We start from the raw sequence: 17717 nt of genomic DNA on the forward strand, positions 1-17717 counted from the left end.
ATGAGGCAAGTGTTGGCTGCGCTCGCCAAGCAGTACCATTTCCTGAACCCGAAGTCACCACTCACCCCATTTTTAATGGGGTAAAACTTTTGACAGCCTCACGTTCACTGTTAAGGCCAGTGTATGAAATTGGTGTCTAGTACAGCACTCAGCATGACCAAGTCCGTTTGAGGATCAGGCAGCTGCCAAGCTCGCAGCTGAGGCCTCAACATGTACCTGAGCAGGGCCTGCAACCTTTGGCTCTCCAGATGTTTTGGACTACACCTCCCATCAGCACTAGTCAGCATAATCAATAGTAAGGGACCATGGGGGGGGGGGGTGTAGTCCAAAACATCTGGAGAACTGCAGTTTGCAGACCCCTGTACACGAGTACAAAGTACAAAGGACTGCTGGCAGTTCTTTAAGTGGGGTAAGAAAATGGGGGGGGGAGCTCATTTGATGGGTGTGACCTAAAGAAGAGCTTGTAAAAATGAACAGGGGTGGTCTCGTCTAAATAACTAAGTGCATACTCTGCAACACTGCTGGTACAACCAAAACGTGTGGTCCTGGGCAAATCATTTAATTGCACTGTGTCTTATCTGCAGCACTTAATGTCCGGGTGTAGTAGATAGTGACAGAGTGCAATATAATGCTACAGTATACAGCAGAGTAGCCCCACAGCTTTCGCTCGTTTGATGCCACTGTCGTTCATCAGTGAAATAAGAAATCAGATATGATATTTCAGACCTACGTCCATGTATGCTGCCTGAGCCTCATACCCCTAAACTGTACACGAGTTCACGGGCCCTGCTCTTAGCCAGCATATACATTCATATTTCTGAATGAATACGAGGGCTAGTTTTACTGTTAGCATGCATTTAATGGATTATCTTCCCAGCGTTGCTGCACATTGCTTCATTTGATCGAAAATGAGGGTTCTACTGCATTTGCATCCGTACTGCATTTACACCAGTACACACCACTTTCACAGTAAATGCACAACTGGTAATTCTATGACAAGACGGAGGCGAACATTATGCTTAACTCTTTTTTTTGCCACCAACACAGCATTTCAACATTTTTAATAAACTATTTCAAAACAAAGGTTTCTTTCTGCTTTCAGTAAAAGAAATATTTAGTTTAAAAGTTTGTTTCTCTTTCCAGAGGCCCTATATTGATCTCCTACAAATCCCAAGAGCCTCCTTGTAAACAGTAGTCCTTCCTCCACCAATCCGGTGCCTGCCTCCCCTATAAGGACTCCCCGTACCAGGTTCCTTCCTCTTTCATTTTGCTGCCAACATACGAGATAAGTGCTTATTTTCTCTATTAAATGTGACTCTAAAGTTAATTCCGTTTCTGAATATTATTCAACTATATTGAACGTTAATGCGCAGCGTATATATATAAAAAAAAAATATCTAGTTTTGAATATTATTATTTATTTTATATTTCTTCCATGATTAGTGCTCTCGCAAGTGTATCTATAGAGCGACGGCATTGCGCCCGCTCCAAATCTTATTAAAGCGGCTCGGAAGAGCCGCGCTACGAATAGAACTAACCCGAACTTCGGGAGACTGTGCAGGCGGAGCCGGAGCCGCGGGCGCTCTCGCCTGCGAGAGGCATCCGGCCCGCTCCACAGCGCGTCGCACGGTAGGCGAAGCGGGAGGTCTCGAACCTTCCCGTCTTCCCCAGAGCCCCTCCGGCATTCGTATTACGATTGCGAGCGGGAGGAGAAAAGCTGCGTGGAGTGCCCTCTGACAAAAAAAAATGTACTTTCTGTCACGGAGCACGTGCGATTACAGAAACTCTTGCGTGACTCCAGAAGGCCTGCAGTCTTAATACTGCCTCATTTTGTGAGCCTGATCTTCTCAGTCGACAAAAAGAACGTTAGCTCTGCTAACTTAAGGACATTATGGCTCATTATGAAGGGGAAGATTCTACAACTCCTGAGTATACCGAGGAAGAGTGGGAGGAAGAACCTTCTCTTCAAGAAACTGACAAGTCTCTCATTTTTAAAAAAGTATTGGGTGACTCCCTTTCACTAGCAGTTTCGGAAGGAGTTCAACCTATTGCTCAGAGACTTGACATGCTTGAAGCATGGATATTACAAAAAGAGCAGGAATCCCCTAGGAAAAAGAGGGCGCTTAGCCCAGGCGAAGGCCCGTCGACTGGACACCCTCTTAGTGGGGTTGAGCAGGGGTGTAAGACTCGGAAGAGCAAAGTCTCTTTGACCCCCCCGAGCAAAGAAAGGAGGGTTGACCAAGACCCCCACAAGACAGACGACCCTGTCGCAAGATTAAAAAAGGCCTTCCTGGAAAAATCAGCAGAATGTCTGCCCAGACACCCTGCCCCAGGGGTGAATAATTTAGGGGACATAGACAAAGGCTACTCGCCCGACGATGAAGGAGGGGAAGAGGATGACCTTCCAGGGCACCCCGCAGCAGGAGAGGAGACTCTAGATCAAGAGGAGGACACAAACGATATGTTTGATCCGGAGGCCATTAGGCATCCAAAATCATCTGAGTGGATACCTTCCCCGAAAGTGGCGCTCTACATGTCGCAACATATACGCAAACCACTTGAGAGAGAAGTAAGATCTCGCATGAGAGCAGAATGTCCCCGCCCAGACCTCCCTGACAAGTTATCGGAGACCCCCGATCTAGACCCGAAGATGGTCACATTTGTAACAAACGTTTCTAAAGACATTATAAAGGGCGTAGATAGAGCGTGGAGAGGGTGCCAAGACAAGGTACTGGATTTAGCGGGTCCACTTGTGAAAATTATGGATCTGGCTGAGAAAGCCAAGGACACTGGGACCCCCATAGATCCTCTGGTACTAGCTAACTGGGCGCAGAGAGCCATGTGCTTCTTGGGAATGCCAACTGCGCTCTCTCTTCTGAGAGGAGAAGAGGAGTGCTCCTAAAAATTGACTCAAAACTAAGCAACTTAGCATCGTATGAAGCAGGGCAAGGAGCAAAAGGTCTGCTTTTCGGTGAAGCATTCGCGAAGGAGATGTCGCAATTCGTAGGAACCTATTCAGCCCTCGAAAAAGCGCAGAGCTCCATTAAAAGAATCTTTCCCGGAAGAGTTTTTGCTGGGACCGGACGAGAAAGGGGCCGAGCGTCCGGTTGATATTCCTATCATCGCAGGCCCCAAGGTCACAGAGCACAATATTGGGAGGGAAGACAACAAGATGCCTTTTTCCCCTCCAGGACGAGGTTTCCGAGAGGTTGCAGGCAAAGAGGATCCTACAGACATGCAGGCGCCACTGGTGATGAGTACCTCGAGTGTGCAAGTGGGGGGCAGGACCCTACAATTTCTGGACGCTTGGCGCGCATTATCCAGCGATGCTTGGGTTTTAAACGCCATAGCAGGCTTGCGCATAGACCTTTCAGGCGATCCCTTTCAATGCCAAGAGCCGCAAGCGAAACACCTATCAGAGCAGGAAGCAGCGCTTCTTCAGAGCGAACTAGGGAAGCTTCTCCAGAAAGGTGCGATAGAACGCGAGACGCAGTCTTCCCCTGGGTTTATAAGCAATATGTTCCTCGTCCACAGAAAAGAAAAAGTCCGTCCAGTTATCAATCTAAAAAACCTAAACGAATGGCTAAAGTACAATCACTTCAAGATGGAGGGAATCCATCTTCTCAGAGACTTGTTGCGCGAAAGAGATTGGCTAGCACGTCTAAACCTGAAAGACGCTTATTTTACAGTGCCCATAGCAGAAGCCCATCGCAGGTACCTACGCTTCCGCTGGAACAGGGAAGTGTGGCATTTCAAATGCCTTCCTTTCGGTCTCGCCTCAGCCCCATGGGCCTTCACCAAACTGATGAGGCCAGTTGCTGCGGCCATAAGAGAAAGAGGTCTTCGGATCATAATTTATCTGGACGATATTCTGATCCTAAACCAGAACAAATGCTCTCTAGTCAACGATGTGCATTGGGTTTTCACCTTACTATCTTCGCTGGGATTCCTGGTGAACCTCGACAAGTCTCAATTACAGCCAGTTCAAAGAATAGAATTCCTGGGGTTTATCATAGACACAGTGAAAGCAACACGAACTCCCGAACCAGGAAGTGAGAGCGATAAAGAAGGATATCAAGACAGTCCTAACGAAGAAGATCATCTCACTTCGATACCTAGCCAGAATAGTAGGGCTTCTGACAGCTTCCATTCAGGCCATCTTCCCGGGCCCCCTACATTACAGAGCCCTTCAGAGGCTCAAGACCAGACACTTGCAAGGAGGTCTGGGCTACCATCAATTGATAACCTTAGACAGCGAAGCATAATCAGAGCTTCACTGGTGGCTGCAAAACATGGAAGCCAGGAACGGTCGCGCCATCTTCGGCGACGGGCCAGAGCTCATAATAGAATCCGACGCGAGCAGAGCAGGGAGGGGAGCAAGATGTGGTCAGTTAGAGACCGGAGGAAAATGGTCAGGGCACGAGTTACATCTGCACATAAACTGCCTCTAGCTATTAGCAGGCTCATTCGCGGTTCAGTCTTTCACCAAGGGCAGAGTCAAGTGCTCCGTACTGTTGAAGATGGGCAACGTCTCTGCAGTACGATACATAAACAAGTTGGGGGGTACCAGATCGAGAAAACTGCAGAACTAGCAATAGACTTCTGGCACTATTGTCTTCAGCATCAGATAACAGTAGCAGCAGAATATCTTCCAGGAGTTCAGAACGACGTAGCAGACTGGAACTCTCGATACCTGACAGATTCCAGCGACTGGAAACTGCCTCCCCAAGTCTTTCACAAATTAAACCAGGTGTGGGGTCCCCTACACACAGATTGTTTGCATCCAGACTGAATGCGCAGACAACCAATTACTTCAGTTGGAGGATGGACCCGGGTGCAGCGGGAACAGATGCGTTTCTACAGTCGTGGACAGGAGCAGTTCATTACGTGTTCCCGCCTTTCATAATGATCACAAGACTTCTAGCGAAGGTTCGCAGAAACCTAGCAGAGTTGGTACTAGTGTTCCCCCTTTGGAAATCTCAGCCCTGGTTTCCAGTAGTGATGGAACTTTCCTTGGATTTTCCGAGGAAGATTCTGCATCGCCCGGACCTCCTCCTCAGCCCATCCGGCCAGTATCACCCTTTAGTGGAGGCGGGCTCCCTGCATCTCATAGCATGCAGAATTTCAGGAAGAGATGGGAACTGCCAGGAATTTCACAGATCGCTGCAGATTGTGTCAGAGATTCCTGGGCGCCTTCCACCTTTAGGAGCTATAGTTCGGCATGGGATGCCTGGGCGCGATGGTGCACAAACCTGCAGTTGGATCCCGTTTCAGCACCTGTAGTACAGGTCCTTAACTTCCTAGCGAACACATTTCTCGAAGGCTGTGCTTACAGGACGCTGGGAGTTTATAGATCTGCCCTATCCGCAGGACACGACAGGGTGGAAGGAGCTCCAGTAGGAGAACACCCAGCAGTCCACAGGCTACTGAGAGGGATTAGATTAAAAAGGCCGCCAGAGCCCAAATATTCTACCTTATGGGACGTCCGTGACATCCTACAGTTGTTTATGAGATGGCCAGAAAATAGTCAGCTATCCAGATCTCAGCTTTCAGGGAAACTGGCGATGTTACTCTGTCTGACTGCATGTCGGAGAGTTTCAGATGTAAAAGCATTAGAGATAGACAAAAATATCTTTTATCCTGAAGGAATTGCGTTTACGATTGTGCAGAGAACAAAATCCGATTCCAGAGTGATTTCCTATCCCTATTTTCTCGCTAACAAAAAGCTATGCGTAGCGCAGTGCATTAAAGACTACGAAGCTGCTACAGCGCTGGTTAGGCCGCAAGGTGTCACTCAATTGCTAATTGCGCGTAGGAGGCCCCACCATGCTATAGCTACAGCGACAATCGCTAGATGGGTGAAGGAAGTGATGCAGTGGGCAGGCATTGATTTAACCCTTTTTGGTGCCCATTCGGTTAGAGGCGCAATGGCTTCTAGAGCCTTTTCAGTAGGAGTGTCCTTACAAGACATCATGAAATCAGCTGATTGGTCCTCAGAATCTACTTTTAAGACTTTCTATTTTAAGCCAGTGTCAGAAATGGCCAGTAGGGTGGTACAGAGCTTTGAACAAGCATAATGCTCGCCTCCGTCTTGTCATAGAATGAAGATTGCTCATGCTAACTGCACTGGTCAGTCTTGATTCTATTAAAGACAAGGAGGCGAGCATTATATCCCACCCAAATGAATGCAAATAAAGATGAAATAAGATTGACTTTGTAATGTAAGTGAAACTGTTCAGATTGAGACAGAACATCGCATTCCCTCCCTTACATTATTTTGTGTCTCTCGTAGGAGAAGAACAGAAACCTGCATGAAAGCATCGCTAGCCATGGCAAAAGTAATCCCAGTTGTCCCGTTGGACCTTATGGGTAGCAAGCCAGGACCGCAACTGCCTCGAGGAGGAATTTAAAGTTGGAAAGTTATTCTGACTTGAGATTTTCTGCAAAGAAAGAGGAAGGAACCTGGTACGAGGAGTCCTTATAGGGGAGGGGATTGGTGGAGGAAGGACTATTGTTTACAAGGAGGGTCTTGGGATTTGTAGGAGATCAATATAGGGCCTCTGGAAAGAGAAACAAACTTTTAAACTAAAGATTTCTTTTACTGAAAGCAGAAAGAAACATTTGTTTTGAAAAAGTTTATTAAAAATGTTGAAATGCTGTGTTGGTGGCAAATTAAAGAGTTAAGCATAATGCTCGCCTCCGTGTCTTTAATAGAATCAAGACTGACCAGTGCATTTAGCATGAGCAATCTTCATTCATCTAGTATGCAGAATCTTTGGTCCAATTTCATCTGCCCCTCAACTGGACCGTGCCTCTTAAATGCAATGCAGCATAAACATGTTCTCAAACATAACAAAACACACTTGCTTTTATCCGTTTAAATGTACGGAAACCATTTTGATTACGAGAAACACCAGCCATAACCAGGACACCCAACGTAACACATTTGGAAACAATATTGCTTTGTGTGGTGAATACATACCAAAACTAAGCTTTTTCACCATCCACGTTTGTCAGTGATACACTATAGTAAACTGAGCGAGGCTTTTCTTAACAGCACACTTTGGTGGCTTACTTTTGGGAGCTCACAAGTGTCTGAAAAGCCTCTGCTAAATGAAATGATTTGCCCAAGCGTCACCCAATTTGGTTATGTGCTTCAGTTGGGACCTGCGAGTGACATGTTCACACGCGTAATATTTGCCTTGATATTTATACTCATTACTTGAGAGAGTGCAGCGTGCACAGAGAGTGCAGAAGTGTGGCTTCAAGGACTGACACATTCGAAGTACAAAAACGTCAAATAAAAATCTGAAAATATAAAATCGATTAATACAAAATAGGAGCCCCCCCCCATCATCCCGCTGAATAAAACCTTCTTCAGGGGGTTCACCTTCACGATTTATTATGGCGTGCTCCCTTGCTAGCAGGAGATTGGGGGTGGGGGGGCAACCAGGACAGCACTTGAAAGAAAACAGTGGTCATTTTAGTATAGTGCTAAGAGCCAACCCTTTGAATTCTGGACTAGCGCTTTTAAAAATTACAACATGTCCAGTAATAAAGATTTGGCCTTTCAGCACATCTACCTTTTGCAAATAACGCATGAATAGCAATGGTCATTTGCAAAAGGAAAGCAGTGATGGCTGGGAGGTTATGGGCTTTCCCCCTGAAGTGAAGGCTTTCAGACGCTAATGTCTCAGCCATGGGGTTAATGGGTCAAACATTAACACCCCTTTGTCTCCACTCCTGTTAAGACACAACAGTGGAGACAAAGGGGTGTCAATGGTGGGGTGCTTTCCTGAGCTGTGGCTAACAAGTGCCAGCCAGCCGCAGCTTCCCGCAAACTAGTTTGAGCAAAGCTGTGACTGCCCTGCACTTCTATCAATCACAGCTGCCTGGCTTGATGACAGCGGGCTCATCTCCCGTTGCGGCTGTGGCGGGACAAGGACCCCCCGTGAAGTGGTGGGAACAGGGGGGCCTCGGCAGGGACCCAGAATAGCCTCACTTTTTGGAGGCCCCGGCCCACTTAAAGCACTGACTGCTGGGCCAACATCACCCAGGACAGTTAATGTTCTGGGTCTATCAGGGCTTGGATAGAGGAAAGGAAGGGGTCGGATCACACTTGCACTCAGCTGCATAGCAGCGCCCGCCCTGCATGGTTTACAATATTTCCAAGTGCAGAGGCCAGCGTTGGATTGCCATTGGTCCGTCACCTTAGGGCAGTATTATTCCAACCTTTTCATACAGAGCCCCTCCCGTACCTCCCACCATGGGGGTCCCAGCAGATGGTTCTACTGCTTATATTTTCTATTAAAAGCAGTCACCTTAATCCTTGTTTTATATTATAAACAGTCCTCTCAATCCCTTTTAAAGAGTCTTTCCCTCACCCCCTGGACATCCTTCGTGCCCCCAGGGGGCAGCCCCCCAGTTTGAAGACCTCTGCCTGAGAAGGAGGTTGGGTAGGGTTCTTGTAGCATGTGACAGTAAGACCAACCAACCACCCAACCAGAATGTACAAGTACTGGATGCATCAGGTCACCATGGAAACCAGACACGAGTGGCTGTCCTGTGGCAAGGCAGCTGAAGGGCCCGTGGAAAGAGCCAGTATGGCGCCTCTCTGTGCCCATCTGGCTTGGCTGTGAATGATGAATGCACAAGGCAGCAGATGCGCCTCTGCCATGGAAAGAGCCTTGCTGCTGGTCCAGTGGGTGGCCTCGACTATTCATGGCATCTTCCAAAACCCCCGAAAGATCTTGGGGCGCTCTTTCTTGCCCCCACGCCCATCACCTGTGGCTGCACACTGCTCGCATGAATCAGAAGCCTGAAGCCAGAAATACATTGCACATCCTCTCCAAACAAATGGGAGATTGTTGAAATGCTCGGTGCTGGCTCAGACTGCGGGGCAAGCCTGACAATGTGTGCCCAGTGCGAGGGCCCGAGCGTCCCCTCTGACATTCTCTGCAGCCGCGCGGCCATCCTGCCAAGAATGCTGGCGAGTGGGGCTCTCCACCGCCAGGGAACAAGGGACAGAGGCCTAAAAACCATCTACAAGCATCCAGTTCTCCAATGAGGGGGACGCGCAAGAGCCAGAGAACGGGAGGGTGGGCGGCTTGCACTAGAGGGGCGCCACGCGGGAAACTGAGCCATGCGCAAGGAATAGCCATGGGAGTGGAGACGGCTTAGGAATAGGCACCTATGGAGTGGAGGGAGGGTTGGTGGGGAGAATGGTGCATCATGAGAAAGGGTGAGCCACCTGTGGGGGTAAAGCTACAGGGAGACGGGAAAGAGAGAGATAGCAACGTTCATGATAAGAGGCCCCGGGAGATGGGTGAAGGGAGGGAAGGAAGATTCCAGAGGAAGCAGATGTTGAAGTGTGGGGGAACACAAGGCTACACGTCCTTACTTTTCGGGGAAATGCGGCATTGTTCCCTTACTTTATGCGACCCAGAGTACAGTGCCAGTGCGGCAGGGAAGGCCACCTTGGTTTTGTTTTGTTTTGCTTCTCCCCTGCTGGGGATTCGAACCTGGGCCCGCCCGCTATCTCGCAGATGCTGGCCGGCTTGGCACGCAACGCCCATTCTTAAGCATCCATAAAGGCCAGCTCCGCGGCGATTTGCCTTTGAATTGCTGTAGAAGCAGCACTGTTTGCAGGCAATCGGAGGGGTGCGCGTGGCTATAGTCCTGGGCACGTCCCTTTAAGATGCCAATGGCGGGAGATTGGAAGTATAGCCTGTGCAAAGTTGAATGCTGTGGGGACAACGACACCTTAATGGTGGTCATTTAAATGCACATTTGGGTTTCTCCTGTCTCCCAAGACCTGCTGTAAAAAACAGCGTTTTGGGGGTGGAGTGGTAGAAAGGAATGACCCAGATATGGGGTTTGAATTGGGAGGGGAGTGGAGAGGGCAGAAAAGGGGGCAGAGGGGTTCCATGTGATAATGTCCCCGCAAAAATGTTGCCATACAGGAATGGCGCCGTTTTTTGTGGCAACATTATCATAGGGAACCTGTGGGGGACACCCCAGCAAACCCCAATTTGTTTTAAGGGTTCCGCTGATACCTGCAACCCCCAACTCCCATTTGCCCCATATATTGTCCCCATATATAATATCGCCTATGCTGTTTCCCGGCGACTATATGCATGGCGACATTATATATGGGGACAATATTACCCGATACCGCAGATGGGACATGGTTGCACTTTTTTGTTTTGTGCACCTCGACCACTAAGGGGAAGGGAGAGTCTTGTGGGTAGTAGTAGAGACACAGTGACATGGGAGTAGAGACACGGGCAGAGGAGGTCCTCTGAGAGAAGGGGGCGCAATGTGGGGAAGAATCACTAAAGGGGGGGCGCCAGGAGACGATGAGAAGCATGTGTGGGAGAAACGCCTCAGGGGACGGGTTCCCTGGACTGTAGGGAAAGAGGGAGCCATGTGGGGCAGAAGAGTCACTCGGGACCCCTGAGGGAGAGAGAGCCGTGTGTGAGAGCAGAGCTGCATGGAGTGGAGGCAGGGTAACGGAGTGTTGGGGGAGTCATGAGGAGAAGGGAGAGCCATGTGCAGAAGCAGAGCCATTAGGAGGCAGGTCAACAGAGTCCCCGAAGAGTCACTGAAGCGAAGGGAGAGCCTTTGGCTAGAGCCACGTGGAAGAGTCAGCAGAACCACGGGTAGACTCCTTAAGGAGACTGTCAAAAGAGAGGAGGCCGAATCACGAGAATGGGAGAGCTACGGTAGTGATGGAGAGTCACAGGGCATAGGTGCGTGGCTGGACAAGCGTGACGCCCTAAGTCTTGGAGCTCGTGTTCAGCCTAATAATGTCTCTTTTCAGCAGAGTGTCTAGATCTGAGGCTCTGCTTGCAATAAAAGACTAGGGCCTCATCACGAGTTGGCCAGTATTTCGGCTGTAATACCGCCCGACTGTAATAGCCTTAGCACCACTGGTCCGGCAGTATTGCTGCCAGATAATGGGTGGGCGTTAACAGTAAATCCCCATTCCCCATTGGGCCCATTGCATCCAATGGGGCATTTTCAGCGCTAGTAATGCAGGCTATTACAGCCGGCGGTAATACCACCGAAAAAAAGGATTTTCACCTCCAGAAAAATGCTAAACAGCCCATTTAGCTGCCAACTCGTGAGAGTGCCAGCCCTTAAATGCAGTGGTAATACTGTTTCCGCCGCATTTAAGCGCTGCAGCCCAACTCGTGATGAGGCCCTATGGCTGAAGCCACATCTGAGCAGAGTTGCACAAGCACACCGGTGAGTGCTGTGTACTGGCAGCATGAATCGTGCTCCAGAGACAGAGTGTCCTTCAGAGTACTGTGAGAATCGCATCATGAGTATTGCACCGGCAGTGGTATTAGACAAGGACTGTCAACACGAGGGCTGTGACCTCCTCCACCGACAGCCCAGCAGTACAACAGAGTAGCTCTACTATAGGAGTACTGCACATTAGGTAGGAGCTCTACAGCGTTACCAGCAAAGCATCACAGATTTAAAACCTGCAGTGTGTTACATAAGGGTTGTAACTTGTGAATTCCGCCTTGCAGGTTACAGCAATGCCTTGCTGGTTAGCCTCAGCATGTATTACTTAAGGGATGTAAACTGTGAGATCCGCCTTGCAGGTTACAGCAGCCCCTCTCTGCTTAGGCTCAGCGTGTATTACATAAGGGTTGTAACTCATGAGCTCCGCCTTGCAGGTTACAGCAGTGCCTCTCTGGTTAGGCTCAGCGTGTATTAAATAAGGGTTGTAACTCACGAGCTCCGTCTTGCAGGTTACAGCAGTGCCTCTCTGGTTAGGCTCAGCGTGTGTTACATAAGGGTTGTAAACTGTGAGATCCGCCTTGCAGGTTACAGCAGCCCCTCTCTGCTTAGGCTCAGCGTGTGTTACATAAGGGTTTTAAACTGTGAGATCCGCCTTGCAGGTTACAGCAGCCCCTCTCTGCTTAGGCTCAGCGTGTATTACATAAGGGTTGTAACTCATGAGCTCCGCCTTGCAGGTTACAGCAGTGCCTCTCTGGTTAGGCTCAGCGTGTATTACATAAGGGTTGTAACTCATGAGCTCCGCCTTGCAGGTTACAGCAGTGCCTCTCTGGTTTGAGGCCTAGCGTGAATTAGATAAGGGTTGTAACTTGTGAGCTCCGCCTTGCAGGTCACAGCAGTGCATCTCTGGTTTGAAGCCCAGAGTAAATTACACAAGGCTTGTAACTAGTGAGCTGCACCACAATGGTTCCAGGAGTCCAACAGGGTTTCGATGCCTCTAATTTATCACATAAGGACTTTGAGCATCACCACATTGAGTCTAGACCTTCATCACAGATATACACAAGAATTGTGTTGCCCACTACACACAAGCTACTGATGTGTGGCCTGCAATGGCCTAAAAACACAGCCAGAGTGGTAGCATTAAAGTACACTAGTCAGGTGGGTTGCTTGAGAAACAGCATCTGGCGACAGGTTGCAGTGAGGTGTCACAGGACTCTATGTCATCTCTTGTACGCTTCTACACAAAGGCATCAGTAGCAGCTGTGGATACAAGGTAGGCGGGACATTAGCTGATCACCCAGGCAATAGCTTTCCAGCCCATGTCTTAGGCTGAGGTCACTCTACGGGACAGTGACCCTTTCTCTTTCTAGGCAGAACCTTTGCTGATCACCCAGGCAATAGCTTTCCAGCCCATGTCTTAGGCTGAGGTCACTCTACGGGACAGTGACCTTCTCTCTTTCTAGGCAGAACCTTTGCTGATCACCCAGGCAATAGCTTTCCAGCCCATGTCTTAGGCTGAGGTCACTCTACGGGACAGTAACCCTTTCTCTTTCTAGGCAGAACCTTTGCTGATCACCCAGGCAATAGCTTTCCAGCCCATGTCTTAGGCTGAGGTCACTCTACGGGACAGTGACCCTTTCTCTTTCTAGGCAGAACCTTTGCTGATCACCCAGACAATAGCTTTCCAGCCCATGTCTTAGGCTGAGGTCACTCTACGGGACAGTAACCCTTTCTCTTTATAGGCAGAACCTTTGCTGATCACACAGGCAATAGCTTTCCAGCCCAAGTCTTAGGCTGAGGTCACTCTACGGGACAGTGACACTTTCTCTTTATAGGCAGAACCTTTGCTGATCACACAGGCAATATCTTGCCAGCCCATGTCTTAGGCTGAGGTCACTCTAGGGGACAGTGACCCTTTATATTTATATCAGAACCTTTGCTGATCATCCGGTAATAGCTTGCCAGCCCATGACTTATGCTGAGGTCGCGCTATGGGACAGTGACGCTTTCTCTTTATAGGCAGAACCTTTGCTTATCACCCAGGCAATAGCTTTCCAGCCCTTGTCTTAGGCTGAGGTCACTCTACGGGACAGTGACCCTTTCTCTTTCTAGGCAGAACCTTTGCTGATCACCCCGGTAATAGCTTGCCAGCCCATGTCTTAGGCTGAGGTCACTCTACGGGACAGTGACCCTTTCTCTTTATAGGCAGAACCTTAGCTGATCACCCAGGTAATAGCTTGCCAGCCCATGTCTTAGGCTGAGGTCACTCTACGGGACAGTGACGCGTTCTCTTTATGGGCAGAACCTTTGCTGATCACCCAGGCAATAGCTTTCCAGCCCATGACTTATGCTGAAGTCACTCTACGGGACAGTGACGCTTTCTCTTTATGGGCAGCACCTTTGCTGATCACCCAGGCAATAGCTTGCCAGCCCATGTCTTAGGCTGAGGTCACTCTACGGGACAGTGACGCTTTCTCTTTATGGGCAGGACCTTTGCTTATCACCCAGGTAATAGCTTGCCAGCCCATGACTTATGCTGAGGTCCCTCTACGGGACAGTGACGCTTTCTCTTTATGGGCAGCACCTTTGCTGATCACCCAGGTAATAGCTTGCCAGCCCATGTCTTATGCTGAGGTCACTGTACGGGACAGTGACGCTTTCTCTTTATGGGCAGCACTTTTGCTGATCACCCAGGTAATAGTTTACCAGCCCATGGCTTATGCTGAGGTCACTCTACGGGACAGTGACGCTTTCTCTTTATGGGCAGGACCTTAGCTGATCACCCAGGTAATAGCTTGCCAGCCCATGACTTATGCTGAGGTCACTCTACGGGACAGTGACCCTTTCTCTTTATAGGCAGAACCTTTGCTTATCACCCAGGCAATAGCTTTCCAGCCCATGTCTTAGGCTGAGGTCACTCTACGGGACAGTGACCCTTTCTCTTTCTAGGCAGAACCTTTGCTGATCACCCCGGTAATAGCTTGCCAGCCCATGTCTTAGGCTGAGGTCACTCTACGGAACAGTGACGGTTTCTCTTTATGGGCAGGACCTTAGCTGATCACCCAGGTAATAGCTTGCCAGCCCATGTCTTAGGCCGAGGTCACTCTACGGGACAGTGACGCTTTCTCTTTATGGGCAGGACCTTTGCTGATCACCCAGGTAATAGCTTGCCAGCCCATGACTTATGGTGAGGTCACTCTACGGGACAGTGACGCTTTCTCTTTATGGGCAGCACCTTTGCTGATCACCCAGGTAATAGCTTGCCAGCCCATGACTTATGCTGAGGTCACTCTACGGGACAGTGACGCTTTCTCTTTATGGGCAGCACCTTAGCTGATCACCCAGGTAATAGCTTGCCAGCCCATGTGTTAGGCTGAGGTCACTCTACGGGACAGTGACCCTTTCTCTTTATAGGCAGAACCTTAGCTGATCACCCAGGTAATAGCTTTCCAGCCCATGACTTATGCTGAGGTCACTCTACGGAACAGTGACGCTTTCTCTTTATGGGCAGCACCTTTGCTGATCACCCAGGTAATAGCTTGCCAGCCCATGACTTAGGCCGAGGTCACTCTACGGGACAGTGACCCTTTCTCTTTATGGGCAGGACCTTAGCTGATCACCCAGGTAATCTCTTCACAGCCCAGGTCTTAAGCTGACAGTGACCCCTTCTCTATCGCTTCTGCTTACAGCTCGTGTCCACGACTGGTGTGAACGTGGCCCTGTGCTTGTACTACCCAGCTAGCCCCCAGCCTCGCACCATGCCCAACACCGAGGTCAGGCTTGCCCCCGCGCTATTCTTTTTGTGTGAGTAGAAGCAGGCACCCTGTGCCCGCCAGGCCGATCGGGACAATGCAAATCGATATCTATAGAACCGAAGCCTCTGCCGCTGTGTAAACTCGGCCCACTGCGTTCACTCCTGGTTCGATGTATACATTGAATCACCTATTCCCCAGCGTGGTTACCAGGTTCCCCGGTCTTGGGCATCGCCTGGTGTTTAGTCTTCTGGGACTGGTGACATGGGCTAATTCCGTCGGTTACACCTACACCTGAGGAGGGGGTGCAAAACGATGACTTCAAGTCAACACTTCCTGCCGCCACCCCTCTTTCCCTGGGGTTGTGTGCTGCCAATCCACACATGGACGGCCACATCGCCAGGGCTTTCTGGGCACGGCAACATTATGGAACAAACACGCAAGAGCATCAGGGCAAGAGGTGGGGGGCTATAACAAGAAACCCAGCACGAGGACCCGAACGCTTCAGCCGTGACGAGGAATAATGGTATGAGGACAGCTCCGTGGGTTCAGCGCATGCTGCGTGGATTTTACTATCTCCTGCAGCAGGACCCAGGTTAGAATCCCTGCACGGTCGGCAGATGCTTTCGTCCTTACGGGGCTGACCTACTGGGACAATGACATGTATGCCGCAGCCTGTGCACCATTATGTGCACTTAATGTTGGCATGCCGGCTGCAGCCGGGAGTAAGGGATTGGCGAATGGCTGGCAGCTGATTAGCCACCAATCACATTCTGTTAGTATCTCAGAATAAGCAGCATGCCATTGTGATCACCGTTAATGTAAAGAAAGCAATACGCCGCCTACTCCCACCCTACAACTCTGCCTGGACTTCCGAATCAACGGGGTGCCATTCTCGCCGGTCAGGCCTCCTCTGCCCATTCTATGGTGTGCCCCACAAAGTCCCTACCAGCAGCTCAGAATCCCCCACACAATCGTCCCTTTCCCCCTAACCCCTTCAGCCGCGGCATGGGTCGCGATAGAAGCACCACTGATTTAAGAGAAGTAAACGGCTGGCTATTATTACAGCATGGGTTTAGCCTCCTGCTTCCAAGCACCCCCAAATGTGGCACACAAAGGAAATGGGGCGGGGGTGCGAATGCGATTTGTCCAGGATCACACCGTGTGGGGAGTGGGATGGGAGCGCTGGCATCCTGGCTCGACAGCTGACAACATACTCGCCAAAGTTTCTAGCACACAGTAACAATGGCAACGTTGCATGTGTATGGCGCATGCGTGTCATTCTGTATGTTGAGGGTGCGCTGGGGGATTTAAAGCAGCTAACAAGTCGCCATATAGAATACCCCACATGGCATATGACAATGCGTGCCCATTCAGCTGGCAATGTAACAATACATCCCTTCCTAGCAATGCCCAGATATGCCCTGCAGACATGCCCACCTGCTCAGACCAGTCATGTGGGTTCTGCAGCTAGGCCAGCACCGAAGAGGTGCCAGTCTGCTCGGCCAGATCCCTCCTCCAGTGGTAGACCTTTCTCATACCCCTGCATTCCCCTTCAGATAAGCTGGTCGAGTATCTTTAGAAATGCACGCGCTCTTTCCTACCCATCCACCAAAACTGAGCGGGGTGCCAATGGCACCAAGAGGTAGGGTGCTGCCACCTGTGAGTGTGTATATACGTGATGTCCACCTCTGTTGCAGTGCCTACCTGTTGCAATGCCCTCTGTCCCCATATATCACTGGCCCTGGGGAACCCCTGCAGCCAGGCCCACGCTGGCAATGACGGTGCCCCATTGGCCGGTGTGAGAATAAACAAGAAGGTAAGTACCTCGAAGGTATCGCCGCTGGGCCACGTCCGGTTGCTTGGAGTACCCGCCGCCCATCTTCCCGCTAGCATGTCCCCGTGGCCATCGTGACACAGCACCCTGGCACTCCGGGGCGAGAGAGTCGTTCAGATGTGCTCAGCCAAGGGCCCTCTGCATGCAGCCTTGTGCCACTGCCGGACACCTCCCCACCAGCGACTGATGAATATTCAAAACAAGCGCTGGACGCGCGCGCGCGCACACACACACACACACACACAGACACACATGGAACTGGCCCCAGCCAGGGAGAGACCAGCTTTGGTGTCGACAACTCACGCCCGGCAGTCAGCACGCCAGTGTTTTCCGTTCCGAAAGCCACTGAAAGGCAGTGTCAAACAGGCACCCACCAACCAGCTGCCGGCATCCCATGCCCTGCCTGTATCAAGCGTCTAGGAGTGCCACGAGGCAGTCCTCAAGAGAAGCTGTACTGACACCCAGTATCGTGGGGCAGGGGGGGCGATCTCTCTCATCACTCTAGCGCTCACCCCACACCGGACCAGCAGGTTCCCCACATTCGAGGGCAGCTCACAGGTATCCCCCCCCCCTGCTCCCCATCATACCCCCGTCTTGCTTCTGCTCACCGCACGCACCGTCTAAGTCATCCTGTCTCCACTGCTCGTCCTCAGTCCCCCCCAAAATCTCTACCAGCTGTAGGCACACGCCATCAGGGAGTGAGCTACTCAGCTCAAAAGTCACCCCCTTTTCTCTGTACCTCTTGTCACAGAAACTTGGGAGTCGCCCACTATTGCTGATAACACCCTTTCACCACTTTGCGTCCCCCGCTCCCATGGCGGGGACTGGCAGGTTAAACGCATATTAAAATAACATAACATAGGAAGGGATTG

At 50.4% G+C, this 17717-nt stretch overlaps 1 protein-coding gene across 1 annotated transcript in view; it reads right to left on the reverse strand.

The window, feature by feature from the left end:
- NIBAN3 (niban apoptosis regulator 3) overlaps nucleotides 1-17013 on the reverse strand; it is a 402636-nt gene extending 385623 nt beyond the window's left edge. The window contains exon 1 of the mRNA XM_069604007.1: nucleotides 16836-17013. Coding sequence (XP_069460108.1) covers nucleotides 16836-16890 — 55 coding nt within the window. The 5' untranslated portion in view covers nucleotides 16891-17013. The remainder of the gene's footprint in view (nucleotides 1-16835) is intronic.
- Nucleotides 17014-17717: the final 704 nt, after the last annotated feature.

This window comes from Ambystoma mexicanum, chromosome 3q (assembly GCF_040938575.1).
Source record: "Ambystoma mexicanum isolate Mex_15411 chromosome 3q, UKY_AmexF1_1, whole genome shotgun sequence".
In the NCBI taxonomy this organism is placed as follows: domain Eukaryota; kingdom Metazoa; phylum Chordata; class Amphibia; order Caudata; family Ambystomatidae; genus Ambystoma; species Ambystoma mexicanum.